The 18,078-nt window shown below is 33.9% G+C and overlaps 3 protein-coding genes across 3 annotated transcripts; 2 read left to right on the top strand and 1 right to left on the bottom strand.

Annotated features, from left to right (window-relative positions):
- The first annotated feature begins 767 nt into the window (after positions 1-767).
- Positions 768-2,012, top strand: LOC127102153 (uncharacterized). Its single transcript, XM_051039558.1, has 2 exons — positions 768-897; positions 1,705-2,012. Exons 1-2 carry the CDS (start codon positions 768-770, stop codon positions 2,010-2,012), a joined length of 438 nt encoding a protein of 145 aa, XP_050895515.1.
- A 3,594-nt stretch (positions 2,013-5,606) lies between these two features.
- Positions 5,607-8,123, top strand: LOC127100955 (ABC transporter G family member 5). The gene is made up of 2 exons (XM_051038272.1): positions 5,607-6,262; positions 6,383-8,123. The coding sequence occupies exons 1-2, from the start codon at positions 5,971-5,973 to the stop codon at positions 7,927-7,929; spliced, it is 1,839 nt and encodes a 612-aa protein (XP_050894229.1). The 5' UTR covers positions 5,607-5,970; the 3' UTR covers positions 7,930-8,123.
- Positions 8,124-8,668: 545 nt separating this feature from the next.
- On the bottom strand, positions 8,669-13,793 carry LOC127100956 (uncharacterized). Its single transcript, XM_051038273.1, has 8 exons — positions 13,649-13,793; positions 13,270-13,519; positions 12,545-12,656; positions 10,955-11,116; positions 10,680-10,726; positions 10,171-10,273; positions 8,998-9,064; positions 8,669-8,906 (listed from the first exon to the last, which is right to left on the bottom strand). Exons 2-8 carry the CDS (start codon positions 13,459-13,461, stop codon positions 8,858-8,860), a joined length of 732 nt encoding a protein of 243 aa, XP_050894230.1. The 5' UTR covers positions 13,462-13,519; positions 13,649-13,793; the 3' UTR covers positions 8,669-8,857.
- Between the last annotated feature and the right edge of the window lie 4,285 nt (positions 13,794-18,078).

Below are 18,078 nucleotides of genomic sequence, written 5' to 3'. Positions count from 1 at the left end.
TTTCCTTATGGAAATATTGAAATTGTCTAATATTGAAATGAGATATCATTGTGGTGAATGAATTGGTGGGTATGTATGAGAAAGTTATGAGAATAGGATGTACGCCATGTGTTTGATGGAATGGTTGTGAGAAGTGTTTTTTCAGAACTATGCAGTATCTATGTGTGCGTGTATCTGTACTTTTACTATTGCTATTCTGATTCTATTTAATATCAGAGTGGCTTGTTGGTCCAGGTATCCATCAGAACTAGTTTGGATGTTGTGGATATTGGAGAAGTATCAGATAGGCATAAATTTTTTATTTTTTTGTAGGTATAATATAATGCAGGTAAATTTTATTCTGCTATGAAGTTATGGCTGTTGTGATCTCAGAGTACTGAAGTAGTTATTTGGCATATGAATAACATTCTCTAGTGATTTTCATCCGGTTTAGCTTAAGTGATTAAAGTTGACAATAACAACTTTTGTTTTAAGGCTTATATTATTTTGTATATTTTTAGTTGACAATTAATTGACCATGAAATGGTGTTGCTAAAGAAGCTTCTCCTTGCTCCTATGTTTCAACTAATGGAAATTGACAGGGTAATAGGGAGTGGATATGTGACATTAGTTATTAATTTTGGGTGAAGTTGGTTAGCTAGTGTTATTGTTGGCTAGTGTTGTGAATCATGGATTACAGAAAATAAAAGTTTACTAAATAGCGTTATTTGATAACATTGATGTTAACTTGTTGTGTCCTCACCCTGTCTTTCCACGTTTTTGTAGAAATGTGGCTTTCGACTGTGAGAATTTTTCCACTAGCAAGCCAGGAAGCTTTTGGAGCATTAGAAGCCTACCATGTTAAACTGAAAGCCAAACTTTTTTATGATTCACATCTGCGAGCGCTGGAAAGAGTAGGTTGGTTAGTCCACAAGTTGACAACCGGGTTGCATAACATATATAGTTTGAAATCCGGGATCTGATTTTTCATCATGTGATTGTTCTTGGTACCATGTGTCATTATTTGTCTAAACAATACAAACAGAACCCTAACGAAAAGCCTTAAACAATGAGAGTCATAAACACATATCATGTTCAATACAAAAATGTTATGTGTTTAATGTTCTTATTTCTTTTTCAGAGATCCAAAACATTTTCTTTTACTTCTTTTTCAAAGATCTGGTACGTCAAACATCACTACTACAATTATTGTCATATTGTTGTTGTTGTTATTGTTGTTGGTGGTGGTGTTATTTTGGTTTTGTTGAGATCTGAAATTCTAGAATTTTTCTTGTTGTTTTTGTTGTTGTTATTGATATTTTTTGTCGATGTTGTTGAGACCCTAAACCCTAGAGGTTGTTTATTGACGTTGTTGTTATTGATATTATTGTTGTTCTTGGTATTATTGTTGATATTGTTGTTGTTGTTTTCTTGTTCTTTTTGTTGTTGATATTGATATTCAGATTATATTTTTTTTGTGATTCTTTATGCAGCTCTCATCTTGTTCCGTCGAATTGGGTTTATTATATCTAATGTCGATTGTTTGTTTCACTAACCCCTATTTGAACATATAACCTAGTAAATTGATTGTGGAAATAATCATATGCAAAATTATGTTGTATCTGAAACTTATCTCACATTGATTAATGATTTTATAGCATTCTACAATTCATCATTCATCTCAAGTTGTTTTATAATTAAAATATCTCTAATACTTTGCTTCAGAAGGTTCCTATAACATCTTCCCCCCTACACCAAAAGTGATTCCTCCTCCTCAAGAAACTTTATCTGAACAACTGACTCTTATTACTTATGAGAAGACCTTTGAGGTTTTAAGTGTATCTAGAGTGACAAAGACTCTGGTTTCTGAAGAAGTCACTTTGAAGACCTTGGAAGAGCTTAAGGTTGATAATGATATGGTCAGAGAAAGGTTGGACAAGCAGGATGAGATATTCGAGGCTCAAGCTGGAACAAATAACAAGATCGAAGGGATGCTTCAAGCTATCTTATCGAGACGGTCACCCCCTTCTTAAACCTTAGTATGTTTAAAACTTATTGCTTTCTTAGTTTAAGCATTTACCTTTCTGATTTTGTACCTCTGTTTTTTTATGAAATGAGAATTAAGTTTGATTATTATTTTGTCTAATTTCTTTCTTTTTTATTGATGACAAAGGGGGAGAAGAGTAATTGATGTTGATATACCTAATTCTGATTCTGACACCCAAACATGTGTCTTTAATTTCTTATTTTTGACTCTTATTAACTATTCTGGGAACTTTGAATAAGTTCATCATGCTTCTAGTTAACCAGACTTTTCAGGAGTTAATACATTTATCAGAAGACATTAACCAAGCTGATTTAAGTTGAGTTCAAAGTTAACAAGACGTATACAAGTTCTGAACCATACGTATACAAGTTTTGATAATAACCAGGCATATATAAGTTCTGACAAATCAAGCTCTAATACAAGGCTAATAACCAGACTTTCTGATACTCAATGCAAAGTAAATTCTGAATTGAAATACTTCTGTAACCAGGCTTTTGCATTCTAGGGAGTTATTTCTTTCATGCTAATTGAGATATTTTATATGTGTTAAGATTATCTCAAGTCTTAAGTTCAGGGGGAGCTTGCAAATATAACTCTAAAATTCTAAGCTGAAAAATAGTTTTAATAGTATAAAATTTAGGGGGAGCTTACAAATCTCACTCTGATGTTTTTCTGTGATTAAACCAAGTAAAAATTGTTCATCAAAATACATGATTTTGTCATCATAAAAAAGGGGCAGATTATAAGAACAAGATTTTGTTATGCATCTGACCTTTAGTTTTGATGATAACAATACATTGTTTCTTAGAGAACAATTTTGTACCCTAATGATTTTGTCAATTGTATAGCTTTTGTTAACGGATTGTGATTTTGAAGATTTGGTGTGTGACGTCACCAGATTCTGGATTCAACACACTTTGACTCTGAAAAGATACGAAAGTGTTTTACAAGATTATGTCAAGTTCTAGAACACTCTTAGAAAACAGTTCTGATGAACATTTGTGTTAAAGCTTCTGGCTGTGACTCTGATAAAAGAGCCTCTAAAGATATGTCAATCGATTGCATGCATGTTATTTTAGAAAAATATGGAAATTTTAACCATGCCAAGATTAATACAAGGAATCAATCGGTTGCATGCAGCCAAAACATAAAAAAAAAATTGAGAATGCGGTGTGTAAAAGGTTTTGATGTCAATCAATTGACATCATATGTCAATCGATTGATGTTGGCTAATTTTTGAAAAAAAACAAAATTGAATCATGTTTTATTACCCGACTATTTTTGCAATAACGTTAGTTCCGTAAGTTCAAATGAGATAACGTTTGAAGTGTTGCAGATAAACCTCATGGTAGTGTCGTGTGAGATAATTGATGTGTGAATGTATGTTCACACTATAATATTTTTCACTTCAGGCAACAGAACCATAGGCAACGGTTGAATAACCAAAATTGCCCCTTAAATAATTTTTTAAGTTTTTCTTTTAAATTTGAATTTATATCTATAACTATATATAAAGGGGATATGAGAGTTTGAACTGACCTATTTTTCTTTCAAAATTGCCCCTTAAATAACTTTTTTAACTTTTCTACTAAAATTATCTTATAAATGAATAACTTCTTAGAATTTCTACTCAAGTCCATTGGAATCCTCCTAGAGAAGGATGGACTGCGGTAAATGTGAATGGCGCAGTTAGTAATAAGGAGGACGCAAGTTGCGGGGGTTTGCTTCAGGATCATAATGGTGATTGGCTCGGGGGGTTCTAGAAGAATTAGTAAATGCAGTGCGGATGTTATTGAGTTATGAGGAGTGTTGGAAGGCTTGAGGATAGCGTTCGATAAGGGTCTTACTTGTGTGGAGGTTCAGTCGGACAACAAAAATGTTATGAAAACCCTAAAGGGGAAGAAATATCAGTAAGCAATGGAAGAGGTGTGTTATGGAAGATTCGCAACTTGATTACCGACAACAAAATGGTCTGTTTTAATCACAGTTATAGAGAAGCTAACTCGTGTGCAGATTCTTTGGCTAAGTTGAGCTTAGGACATGAACCGGGTATTCTTGTTTATGATTCTTGCCCGGATGTCATAGTTATGTTGGTTAGTATTAATGATATTTGGACCTCGTTTTCCCGTGATGTATTTCTTTAGTTTTCTTTGTTGGGCTTAGGCCCTCCCTTGTAAGAAAAAGAAAGAAAAAAAGACAGACATAATGCATTAATTAATTTAGAAGCATTTGTTTGCACTCTTGATTTAAATCAGATCAGATGAATAAGAGAGATCATAGTAGATTAATCATATTAAGGATCACATATCACATTGGTAAAAGCATGACACATTTTTCTCATAAAAAGACAAGAGAAGAGACCAAAGCATTTTCTCATCAATGGAAGGGAAAGTAAAAAGGAGAAAATATAAAAATATTAATAAAGACAGAAAGATTCATTTGGACCATCAATGCACAACTAAACAAACTTCCTTAATGAATAAAGAAACAAAATTCCAATACAATACTATAAAGTAATTTACAATGGATGAGACATTTATTGTGAAGACTTTATTTTTGGAGTGTGTTGAATAATTGAATTGTGAAAGATGTGAGAGTTCACGGGGTAGCTTAGTGTGTTTTTTTCTTCAATCACTTTTATTTATCAAACTAGATTTTGTTTGTTATCAATTTTAGTAATACTATACTATATGTGATAATAAGTTGTTGGCAAATGGAAAATGAGAACTTTGGGGTCTATAATATTATTGACCACAGAAATAGTTCACGGGTTCTTTTAACTTTTTGTGTGGATTTTCATCCTTATCACAATTATTATCTTACTAATTCTTTAACTAATCTACTGGCTAATTATATTTATCATGTTTTGTTCTGAATAATTCAAGGAATCAAGTTAGTTTTTACAATTTGAACTCAGAATCTCTGATATGATAGACATTTGTATTTGCTTGCGCGATCATAGTCGGGTATTATTGTGAAAATGATTTTATCAAAAAGTCCAAATAAAACTGGAGAAACATGGCTCTTGCAGAAGATATAATTGCATGTAGTTGATCCTTGAACTTGAAGACAAAGATGAAACTTGATGAGCTTGTCAAATTTCATAGTTTTAAAGGGTTTTGATTCCACTCTGGAACATTATGTAATCTCAGCCACAAACTAGAAAAACCAAGGGACCACCACTATGCAAGTTCCTAAAGCCTACTCACTCTCCATACTTGTGACTCTAAGAAGAATTGGAGTACATGATTAGCCTTTCATAGTTTTCTAATCTCTAGATTCTCTACATTGTAATCATTTTTCATGTAGTAAACCAAAAATTTGTAGTAAAATATAACAAAAAGTTGTACTTGGACATGCCGACATGGGATGAAAATTGATTATAAAAATATTCAGACACCAAGACATAGGTGAAATAGTGCTATGAGTGAATCCTAACTTCACATCAGTATCCACTGTTACTGTTCTCTCATGAGACCAAAACCATTTACAGTGCTGATTTAGTATCCTCAAACTGTTCTGATTAATGTAAAGTAGTCTATTAAACAACAAAAATCAATAAGACAGAGCAATCACTTGAACAAAAAATTATCACTCATAGTATTGAGTAACATTAGTTGCAACCTATATCAATTACTATTATTTATTTATTTTTGTTAGTATGTAGTAATAGTTATTATTGATATTAAATTTACACAAACATCTAAATATATAAAATTGGTAGAGAAATGCACGTGAACCTTTATATACAAACTTCGAGGACCTCATTGTCATTGCAAACCACCCATTGTTTCACTGTCAGTAGCTGAGGCCAAAATCTTTGATTTAAAAAACAGCACACAACAGAGAGGAAGAGAACCAAATAATGGGTTTGGTAACTAAAAGAGAGTAGAATAATCAGAGAGAAAGAAGAAGAAGAAAAAAGTTAAAACAAAAAACAACCTATGAAACAAATGAAGATGCAAGGTTGTGAGGTTGAAGCCATTGGCATAAACTACAAGATCCACACAAACAGAACAGAACACCCTTTTAAAATCTTCAGCAAATCACCACAACTAGATAATACTAATGGTCAAGAAACAGAGGATGAGGAAGAAGGAAGAGGAGATGAAAAAAGTTGCACTGAAGTGAGGCATGTACTCAAGAATGTGAGTTTTCAAGCAAAACCATGGGAAATTCTAGCAATTGTTGGACCAAGTGGAGCTGGAAAATCATCACTACTTGAGATCTTAGCAGGTAAACACACTCCACAAAAAGGGTCAGTGTTGTTGAACCAAAAACCTGTTGACAAATCTCAGTTCAGAAAGCTATCAGGTTATGTTACTCAAAAGGATACTTTGTTTCCTTTACTTACAGTTGAAGAAACCATGATGTTCAGTGCAAGGCTAAGGCTAAAACTTCCTCAACAACAACTATGTTCAAGGGTCAAGTCACTGATTCAAGAGCTTGGACTTGATCATGTTGCCGGGACTAGAATCGGCGACGATCGAGTCCGAGGTATATCAGGCGGGGAAAGGCGCAGAGTTTCTATTGGTGTTGAAATCGTACATGATCCAAAAGTTTTGATTCTTGATGAACCAACTTCTGGGCTTGACAGTACTTCAGCTTTGCAAATTATTGATATGCTCAAGGTTATGGCTGAAACTAGGGGAAGAACTATAATACTAAGTATTCATCAACCTGGTTTCAGAATTGTGAAGCTGTTCAATTCATTGTTGTTGTTGGCTAATGGTTCTGTGTTACATCATGGAAGTGCTGATTTAATGAGTTTGAATTTGAGATTAATGGGTCTAGAGCTTCCTCTTCATGTTAATGTAGTTGAATTTGCTATTGATTCCATTGATACCATCCAGCGACAACAACAATGTCAGGTGGAAACCGAAACGCCGAGGCTATTGCAAGGGACAATGCAACAGAAGAAAGGTGCTGATAATGAACAACAACCAGGTGAGAGTAAAATTGGTAAGTTCACTTTGCAGCAGCTATTTCAACAATCTAAAGTAATTGATGAAGATATCATCAATAATAAAGGAACTGGAATGGATTTCTCTTATGATTTTGCTAATTCTAGATTGAGAGAAACCATGATTCTAACTCATAGATTCTCCAAAAATATATTCCGTACAAGAGAGCTATTTGCATGTAGGACAATTCAGATGCTGATTTCAGGACTAGTTTTAGGATCAATCTTTTGTAACCTCAAAGATGATCTAAAAGGAACAGAAGAAAAGGTTGGTCTATTTGCTTTTATATTAACCTTTCTGTTATCAAGCAGCATCGAAGCTCTACCAATTTTTCTACAAGAAAGGGAAATTCTCATGAAAGAAACATCTTGCGGAAGCTACCGTGTGTCGTCTTATGCTATTGCAAATGGACTAGTTTACTTGCCATTTCTTCTAATCCTAGCCATTTTGTTCACAGTTCCTTTATACTGGCTTGTTGGTCTCAACACAGACTTCACTGCTTTTCTGCACTTTCTGTTACTGATATGGCTTGTTCTTTACACGGCTAATTCAGTTGTGGTGTGTTTCAGTGCTCTTGTGCCTAATTTCATTGTTGGTAATTCAGTGATTAATGGTGTTATAGGTTCTTTCTTCTTGTTCTCTGGTTATTTCATATCAAACCATGAGATTCCTAATTACTGGATTTTCATGCATTATATATCACTTTTTAAGTATCCCTTTGAAGGGTTTCTGATCAATGAGTTCTCAAACTCAAAAAAGTGTTTGGAGTACATGTTTGGTGCATGTGTGATGAAGGGAGAGGATGTGCTTAAAGAAGAAGGGTATGGAGGAGAAGGTAGCAGATGGAAGAATGTTGGTGTCACTGTTGGCTTCATCATGGTTTACAGATTCATTTCCTATGTTATTCTGAGATACAAATGCTCAGAGAGGAGGGTCTAGAGCCTATGGTGAGTCTCTCTCTCTCTCAATCACTTTCTCTCTCTATGGAGTTCACATGTCTTGGATTTTACTTATGATGGCAACCATAGAAGATAATATCAACCAAAAAAAGTGTAAAGAATTGTAGATTCTGCCAGTGTCAACAAATTGTACTAACATGATATTATTATTATTATGTTGGATTTTTGTTTTTATATGACTTCTTTAATTCACAATATTGTTTTTCTCTTCTAAATCAAGATTCCTTCATTTCATCCCTCCTAATTTTCTTTTTCATTTCAGGCTTGTTCGCAATTCATCAGATTTTTTCTCAAAAAAGTATAATGAAAATGTGATTTTGCCATTAGATAACTTCTCAAGATAATCAGAAATATTTTTTTAATTCTGATTTTTTATAAGGTGGGGGACTGCTTATTACAGATTTCTGCCTTCTCTCATGTTTTAATAAACAAGATTTATCATATAAACAAACTGAACAAAGCATTAATTTTTAATTGAAAATATTTGTGTCAATATTTTCAGTTTAATCGAACTCATCATTATAATGTAAGATTAGTTTAGATTTACCAAAGGAGCTTCCGTCGGGCAGAAGCGACCAATCTTTCCAAACGCGATGAACTATGATTCAAATCTTCGGTGCATATATTTAGTGTCCAACGACTCCATAAACAAAATTGTCTTCGGTAGTTGGAGACACGTAGGATTACCCAAAACCGAAACAGGCAGGGAGAGGAACAAATATCAAATGAGCAATTTTCATTTTCATAGTTGACAAGTGAAAGAAAAACTGAAATTTATGTGACCGGACAAACTAGTAATATATGATTTCCATGCTATACAATAAATAGTACAAATATATTGAAAAGGAAATAAACAGAGTCTTGACAAACTTTTAACTTCCTATAGAACAGCTGGTTTGAATTATCGACTAAGACTCAGGATCACTATCGCGCAAGACCGCCCCTCTTACTTTGGCCCTGCCAAGGAAAAAATGTGAGTGAGTATACTATCATAATAGCCGCAATGTATTACCAGAATTATGATTTGCAAGATAGTAAGAACACTTGCCTACGATATGCTGGCATTGCACGATTCTTAACTTTTGCAGCACCTGTATCCTGAGCTGTTTGCTTACCTGCAAGTCAACAGAAACATGAAAAAAAAAATTCATTAACCCTTGAAAATATAAAGTGGTGAAGCAAAATGATTAACATAACCATATATCCAAACTGAATTACTAAAAATAACTTGAATCATTTAAATGGTTAATATACTGAACCGCATATTATAAGCAATTGTTAATCAAAGTTCAATTAAAAACCAGTTCAAACCATTTAACTAATTGTTTTAAAAAACATCCTTTAAAATTATTTTTTAAAATATTTTTTTTTCCGAAAATGAAATAATATTTTTTTAAAATAAAAAATTCCTGATAATAAAAAAAAATCAGAAAATAAAAAAATTTATTAAAAATTTATTTTATTTCTAAAATGAAAAAAATTGGTTCGAGTTCAAAATATAAAACTGATTTATAGATGCAAATTTATTATAAAGAGGTTTATAAATGCAAACTGGTTCTAAATTTATTTTAAACTGGACTGATACCATTTTAGGAGTTACCTATATTTTTATTGAAGTGGTTATTGAAATCCGAATTGAATCATTAATGTGGTTTGGTTCAGTACACTTTATGAACCATGAACATCCCTAAAATAGACCTATTGCAGTCATCATTTTCTTAAACGGGGAAATAGATGCAAATCTAGAAAATGGTGGACAAATTCGATAGTTTTAAATATTTTAATTATTGTGTGATTGGTTGTAAAGAGAAAGTGACAAGAGAGAACTAAGTAAGGGAGAGTGTGATAAGAGAGATAGATGTGAGAAATAAAGAAAAATTGAGGCATTGTTTGGTATAGGAGAAAAAGAAAAGAAATAGTGAAGCCAGAAATGTTGATTAGTTTTTAGAGTACAAGAATGCCCCCTTAACATAGCACTAAATTAAAAGCAAACAAGGGGCATAAATGAAAACTTAGTAACCAAATAGCATTTCTTCCCTATTTTGAAGAGATTGTAAAATATGGTGTCTCACACACTCTTGGTTTTGAGAATAAAATTCACAATATAGATTCACCACATATACCACAGAAAGTCAGTAAAATCTTAAACCCTCCTAACAACTTTTTAATTACTTCATTAATAAAAGACTGTATCTTCTGAATGACAGAATACATAACACACCTGGAGAGTTTTGCGTTCCATTATTAGAAACACCTGCTTTCTCTGAGTCGCTAATTTTTTGAAACTTTTGCCGTCGATCCAATTGTACGGTTTCATTTCTTTCCTGGTAGGGAGAAAAAGAGTGCTCATAATAAGATAACCGAAGGAGTAACTAAAAAGAAGTAAAGTAGCCTAAATTTTTCACAAATGTAACAATTATTCAGGCATAATTGGATTTTGATTTTTGAGCAAATAAAAACCCACGATTAGCCTGTGGGAAGAAGAGAGAAATAATTGCATACTGCATGATTCGTAAAGCTTTCAGAATTGGTCAACAAATCACACACTAAAAGAATGAGGTCCCTATTACTTTCTGTCATTATTAATTTTGTTACTGTTATAGAGTAGTTAGGAATGGCAGATAAATTCCCAGGAATCCCTACCAAAAAAATATGATTTGAGAAATCAACCAAATAAGTTATAAATAAATACCCCAAACATAATAGTTCTACTCAATTTGGATATTGTACCTTCTCAGCTGCCATCATGTTTGTCAACTGGACAGAGCGTTCCTGCACTGGCGGCAGAAAAAGATGCAACAGTTAAAACCGGCACAGGGCCATATAGATCCAATTGAAGTTATATATTAGTTGCACACATCTTTGGGAGGCTCATCTAAAGATAATGCCTAGTAATTCAACTTAATAAAATTTCATTTTTGAACATGGTTAGAAAGAACCAAACAGAAATCAAGATATTTTGTAAGATTCAAAAGACTGACATAATATAAGGAGGAGGATCTAACCATCTACAAGAGAACATTTTATACTTTTGAATGCCTTAAAGAGGCCCAAGGATAAATTTGATACAGCTTCACTAGCACTGGAGTCCACAAGTTTGATGAGAGGAATGGTGATAAGAGGCATTCCTTTTGATTTTTGAGCAATTAATTTGGCAGAACTGACGCCTGAAATAAGTAACACAAAATAGATGGGAGTGAAGTGACCAATCAGTCCGCTTCCCTAAAATGATTCCTCAAAACAAACAGTATTGCATTATTCATGGCATGCATAAATTGCAACATATCAAAGAGGTTCGTCCACATAAGATATTTGTACCAAGATTATATAATGAGGACATTATCTATGAAGCACGGAAACCTCTATGAGTAGGCGTGTCGTGGTGTCCGACACGCGTTGGTGACCGACACTTGTATGACACACGTACAACACGTGTTAGAAAAGTTAGACATGTGTCGGAAAAGTAAAACAACTACCCACAAATAAATGATTTTTTTTCTTTGCTTCGACACTCTTTAAATCGGTGTCCAACACCGGTATGAGACTTCTACAACATGTGTCAAACAATTTAGACAAGTGTTTAAAAAAGAATGAGAAAATAGGATATGCACTGATAGTGTAAATTAATTTTACAATGTCAATCAATGACCATTATATATCCCGCCAAGTCATACTGGAATTTTTAAATTATTTGTATGACATGACAAAATGATATATTTCCATTGAATGATAGTGTAAAACTATTTTACACTATCAGTGCATCTCCATTAAACTCAAAAAGAATTTGTTTTTTATTTTGCTTCAACACACCTTAGTACTTTTTTTTAAACAAATCTCACATACATCTAAAAGGGTTAAACATGTATTGAAGCAATGTTATCAATGAAAAATTAAACAATTTTGATTATGATAATTTTAATTCTTTTAATAATAGATGGATAAATGAAGTTTAAATACTATCATATATGCAACGGTGTCGGTGTCCTATGTTTTTGACATTATCGATGTCGGAGTCTATGCTTCATAGGACATTATAGTATTTCTAACCCAACACTATAGATTCAATAAGCAATTACCAAGAACGAGTCTATTTGGATTGACTTATTTAAGCTTATCTACTAAAATAAACACTTTTGAGACTGTTTGAGAGAACTTATAGTAACAATTTGTGACATGTGCATAAACTCTCTAGGACGGCTTATGAAAACAACTTGACTTTATTTTATCTTTTGTTATAGAAATAGCTTGTACATAAACACTTGTACAATAACTGTTTTTACTATAACCGTTAGTTAAGCTGTTCAGTGAAACTGGTCTCAAACTAATGTCATCAAAACCATCTCCATAAGAGTCACAAAGACGCAACTGCCATAGGCAAGTCAACGAGTAGAATCAACTCCATGCATTCCACAAGATGTTATACAGCAACTTTTAATCAATTCAAATTTCAACTCGTTGTATTCATAAATTCATAATTCTTATTCAGGCTTCACAGAAGAAAGTCAATTCAGTCACACTTACAAAGCATGTCATTTTTACTTTAAAACTTTCATCAGATAGAAGCAAGAAGTAGAAGTGATAAGAAGACTGCTTACCATCTGAATTAGAATCTGCCTCAAGAACCAGCTTCAGATCTTCTGACTTGAGGGAAGTTACAAAATAATCAATAAACTCTGACCAAGACCCCCCTATTCCAATAATATCCCTCTGCACAAAAGGTCAAAAGATGACTATTACTATGAATAAAAATCAAGATCTTTCACAAATTTTAAGCTAATTTACATAATAGCACAGTTTTACAAGGATAAAAAAATCATAATTTGAAATCCCGGATCTTAAACTCATGACATGAATGTTTCACTTTTTGCAATAAAATGCCTCAAATCGAAAGTTCACAACAAATAGCAACTTTTTAATTTAACTTTTAACCCCTTAATCAAATAATATCACAAGGGGCAACATGTTGGCAATTGCAACGACTTTTCATCCTTATTCATCCTTCTTGTTTGAATCAACGCGAGGAATAATGTATGGATTTACTTTCTAGAGAACCAAAAGTGATTCTGAAAACTTGAAATTGATTTTGGTATGTTTGGGAGTTTTCAATTAGAGCTGATTTTGCCTGTAGAATGAATTCTAACTTGAATTAAATTTTGAAGCTTTTGCCTCCAAAAGTCATTTCAAGACTCAAATTTATGATTCAACTCACGTTCAATCAATTTAACCCTAAAATCAATTTTACAAAATGCATGGAATCAAAATCAATTTTTGGCACAGCATAACCAAAGAGAATGGAGAGAAGGTGATTGAGTATACTCACAATGTCCTCAAGCAATGAAACTGAAAGATGAGCTTCCCAAGTATCAGAGTGGAAATCAGTGACATGAATTACAAAGTGAGAAGAATCAGGAGCGTAAGCATGGAACAAAAAAGGACGCAAAGGTGAAGAAGTGTGAGTTTTCCACTCCAGTTTGGGTTCGGAAAAGATTGGTTCAAAGTGTTGAAACGCCATAGCCAGATAAATTGATGCAGTGAAGCTTCATTAGGTAGCTACTAGAGAGCTTGTTCCACTGTAAGAAAAACAAGAAAATTGAATAACCATTATTGAAAACCCTCGTGTTAAAGTTGGTAACATATGAATCGAAAAAATAAAAATCTAGGGTTTTAACGCTCATAATAGTTATTTATAAATGGCTTACTGGTGTTAAAAGTTTAGTGTTCAGGTGAGAAAACGCAAGATTGGGGAAGGTAATGATGTACAGTACGAGGAGGGAAGAAGCCGGAAGACGAGTGCCTTAGTCAAAATTATATTTTAGATAAATAAATATACATTTAAATATTTCCTACGTCATACCTCACAATAATGATATTTTTGGACAAAAATGATATTTTTGGATAAACACTATAATGTATAATGAAAGTGTGAATGAGAAGAATATTTGGGTGTGGGAGACGGATGAAATCGTTCACAATTGATCTAATTTTGATGTGAAGTACCGTTGGATGCATATCAACGGTGGAGATGACCACGAGATGTATGCTCATGTGTGATGCTCCAAAGCAAATGTTCATTCAGATGTTAGTTAATGGAGAACTTTTGATGAATTAAACAGGTCTTGTTGGGACTCTAGCCAACCTGAAATAGTTACCCCGAGTCCTCACTATCAGTAATGAAGTGAGAAATGTTAAAGTATAATTTTTAAATCGATATAAACACGAGTTTTGTTGAGGAAGTAGGCACGTTGAGGAGATATTTTCATAAAGAAAATGAGCTTTTGTGGCACTGAGTAAGACTAGGTGGCATTGAGAACATGCACATTTAATGTCCATCAATAGCCAAAACATTGTATCGGGGAAGGTTTTCATGTCCACCCACACACCAAATTTGACGTGTCTAGACACACTTGAGTGCTATTGTAGAACCAATGGTCCATCTTGACTGTTGGACGTGATCTTATGTCGAATCTTGGTCATTGATCTTGTCGTTCTTTGGTGCATATAAATTGAAAACTTGAGGTTGAGTTTCACTTCTTCGACTTGCGTTGTTGATGAGCGATAACAACTTCCTTCGTCTTCATGTGATTCATATCATTATTTTTGAATCTTTTTTGATGTTCCCTCTTCGATTGGGATAAAACTTATGGCTCAATAACATTTGTCACCCAATCATGTATGGCCCACTAACGAACCAATAAAGTTTAAAGGTCGTTCGAATTGACTCATTATTATGATATCAGAATAATGACGGGGGATTAAAATTCCCCACCATCATCTATAAACCTAATAGAGGTTCTAGAGTCTCATGAGCACACATGGATTTTCCCTAGAAAAATACATACTCTGAGAAAAATTTTAAAGAAGGATCGTCAGATGACATAATGAATTATGCTCTAGCACTTGTCAATTTGGATTATGATCCTCCTTTGAATGGCTTTAGACCCTCATAAACCTTATAAACCTCTTATAAAATGAGTGGTAAAAATTCAAATAAAAGGTACACACTCTTTAAAATCTAAAATATCCCTTTTTGCCTCATTCAGTTACTGACTTGGACGTCTGAGTATTTGTAGGTACATCTCTCCAACGTCGGCTAAAGCATTAACAAACAACTAGTTGTTGGACCTTGCTATCTCACCAAAATAACCAAATCCAACACTTTTTACTTCTAGTCCATGCAATATTATTAGCATCGCTTGTGAGAAATGTTGTAAACAACATTACTTTCACTTTACTTTGCAACGATATGGCCCATCCCAACAACAACTCCAACCATTATGCACATCGGAACCAAACTTTGACGACGGTGGAATGAGGCCCAAGCCTAACCTCCACTAAGATCCTTCGTCAACCATTAAAAAGAGCGTTCAATTGGTGGTGCCACATTTTCATTGTGGCATATGTTAACGAGATATTGTGAACCAGTTGAGAAATTTTACCCATAAACCTACACTATAGTAATGGAAAAAATGGTTATGTCTTTCGTCAACAACAAAAATCCACCTCCTCCCAATGAGAGTTTTTATTTATTTTCGAGTGGAGACCCTCGCAAGAATTTAGTTCCTAAAAATGCATAGGTCAGGGAAAAACCCTTGTTGCCATTTTATGATGACGAATTAATCAGCAACGTGCCAAATCAACACAAACCCGTTCTCACCAGGGTAGCAATAACGGGTCGTGGAATTCATTGCGTGTTGGTGGACCAGGGGAGTTCATGTCATATTTAGTACATTGAGGTGTACAACAAGTTCGATTTACAACCATCACTACAACCATACAGTTTGAGGAAACTCCAAGGTTTTGATGGAACTAACACAAAACCTTTAGGATAAGTTAAAATCCCAATAGCCTTTGAGGGCGGTAAAGAAATAAGAGCCATCAATGTAAAGTTCATGGCTATGGAATGTGGCTCGGTCTACAATTATATCCTAAGAAGACCGACGTTAGCAAGCCTAAGATCTGTCTCATCAACTATTCACCTAAACATTAAATTGCATACCATGGTAGACCAAGTTATGGTACTGAGATCAGGTTTGAGATCATCTTGTTTGTGTTTCTTGAACCTTTTAGGTGAACAACATCCAAAGAAGAAGAACCCTGAATTGAAAAACCACTCCTCGAAGAATGATGAAGACATACATTTAGAAGTAAGAATGGAAGTAGAAAAGATAGAGCCACTAGGAAACTTCGTCATTATATTTGTAAGAGAATACCCTTTGAAATTCATTAAAATTTGAGCAAGTTTACCCAAATCTTTAGAGGAGACGTTGACGGAATTTTTGTAACAAAAACATGATTTATTCACATGGTCAGCTAATAAGATGTCATGCCTTGACCCTGAGGTGGACTATCACACTCTAGATCTTCCAGATAGTGTCCCATATGTGGCACAATAAAAAAGGAAATAGTCACCACAAAAGGATAAAGCAACTAAGAAAGTCTTTAAGGAACTCCTTAAAATTGAATTCATAACTAAGGCAAACACACACGACATGGCTTTCCAACATGTTTTTGGTGAAGAAAGGAAACAATAAGTGGTGCATGTGTGTCAAATATTTAGACTTAAATAAGGTGTTCCTTAAGGATGCATATCTGGTTCGAAACATCGACAAAACTTAATGAGAGCTCATCGAGGTTTAAGCTCGTGCCTTTTATGGATGCTTACTCTAGGTATAACAATATAATAATGAACCTCCCCGATAACAACAAGACCAAGTTCATGACTAACGTGAGAATGTTACAAAGGCATGTCATTCGACCTTAAGAACATGGGTGTCGCGTACCAAAGGATGATGAATAAAGTATTCAAGGATCAAATTGAACATGTGCTGGAAATTTATATGGACGACACGATCTTTAAGCCCAAGGAACAAGAAAAACATACGGCACATTTTGGTGGCCATATTTGGGGAAGTTATAAAGCAAGATAAGAAATTAAATGACATCGTAATAACTCTGTCTCAATTTTTCTCAAGATCAACCCATCATGAATTACCATTTTATAAGCTATTCAGGAAATAGGAAACATTTGAACGGGAACCAGAATATGAAACCATATTTACAAAGCTCGAAGAGGTATTATCACACCCACTCGTGCTAATTCAACCTAATGATAGTGAGCCTTGTTTGTCTATTCTAAAGTAGTATGATCCATCTTAGTGCATGAAAGTGCCACCTCTCAAAACACATTTTACTTTATCATGAAGGTACTACAAAGGTCAAAGATACATTATCATAAGGTATACAAAAAATCTCTAACCCTTATAACATCAGCAAGAAAATTGAGACATATTTTCGGGCACATCCTGCGGTAATAAGGACGGACTATCCCACCAAAAAGATATTATTCAAATCAAATTTAGAAGGAATAATTCCAAAATGTGTCGTGAAATTTTCATAATTCCGTGTTTCATTTGAACAAATGAAAGCCCTTAAAGCTCAGGTACTAAAAGATTTCATCGTGTAAACTTCCAGTAAAGAACTAGGCGAATCAACTATGTGGACGGTATTCGTGGATAGGTCATCCAACATCACAACAGGATCTCTACTAAAGGTCAAAAAGGAAGCAAAAACATTAAAATAAAATCTTGCTTGTACCCCTTTGATAGACATGAGATTTTAGGAATCGATGAATGACTTACAAGTAACCCATCATTTTACCTTTGTGGAGCATCCTCAAACCTATAGCAAAGCAGAGTCAAAAAACATTGTTCTAATGTGAGTTCTACAACAGAGGTTATATGATGCTAAGTGGAATTAGGAAGAAGAACTTCCACACATGATTTGAGCATATTACATCACACCATACTTGTCCACAAAGAAACCTTTTTTCGACTCACACATGAAACAAAAGTGGTGAATCCAATAGAAATATGAGAACTAAGCTAGAGGACCTTAGACCAAATACTATGATAAGTTAATAACTAAGAATGCATATAAGAGATGGATCTCTTAGAATAATATAGGAAATAGACAATCATAGGCGAGACCATCATGAAACAAAAGATAGAGGCAAAATGTAACAAAAATGTTATCCTTATGGCCTTTGTCTCAAGATAACTTGTTCTAAGAATAATGAATTTCAACTGCAAGAGCGTGTCAAGTGGAAAGCTTGCACCTAATTAGGGCATAC

This window comes from Lathyrus oleraceus, chromosome 7 (assembly GCF_024323335.1).
Source record: "Lathyrus oleraceus cultivar Zhongwan6 chromosome 7, CAAS_Psat_ZW6_1.0, whole genome shotgun sequence".
Classification (NCBI taxonomy): domain Eukaryota; kingdom Viridiplantae; phylum Streptophyta; class Magnoliopsida; order Fabales; family Fabaceae; genus Lathyrus; species Lathyrus oleraceus.
This window is presented reverse-complemented; position numbering and strand designations above follow the sequence as displayed.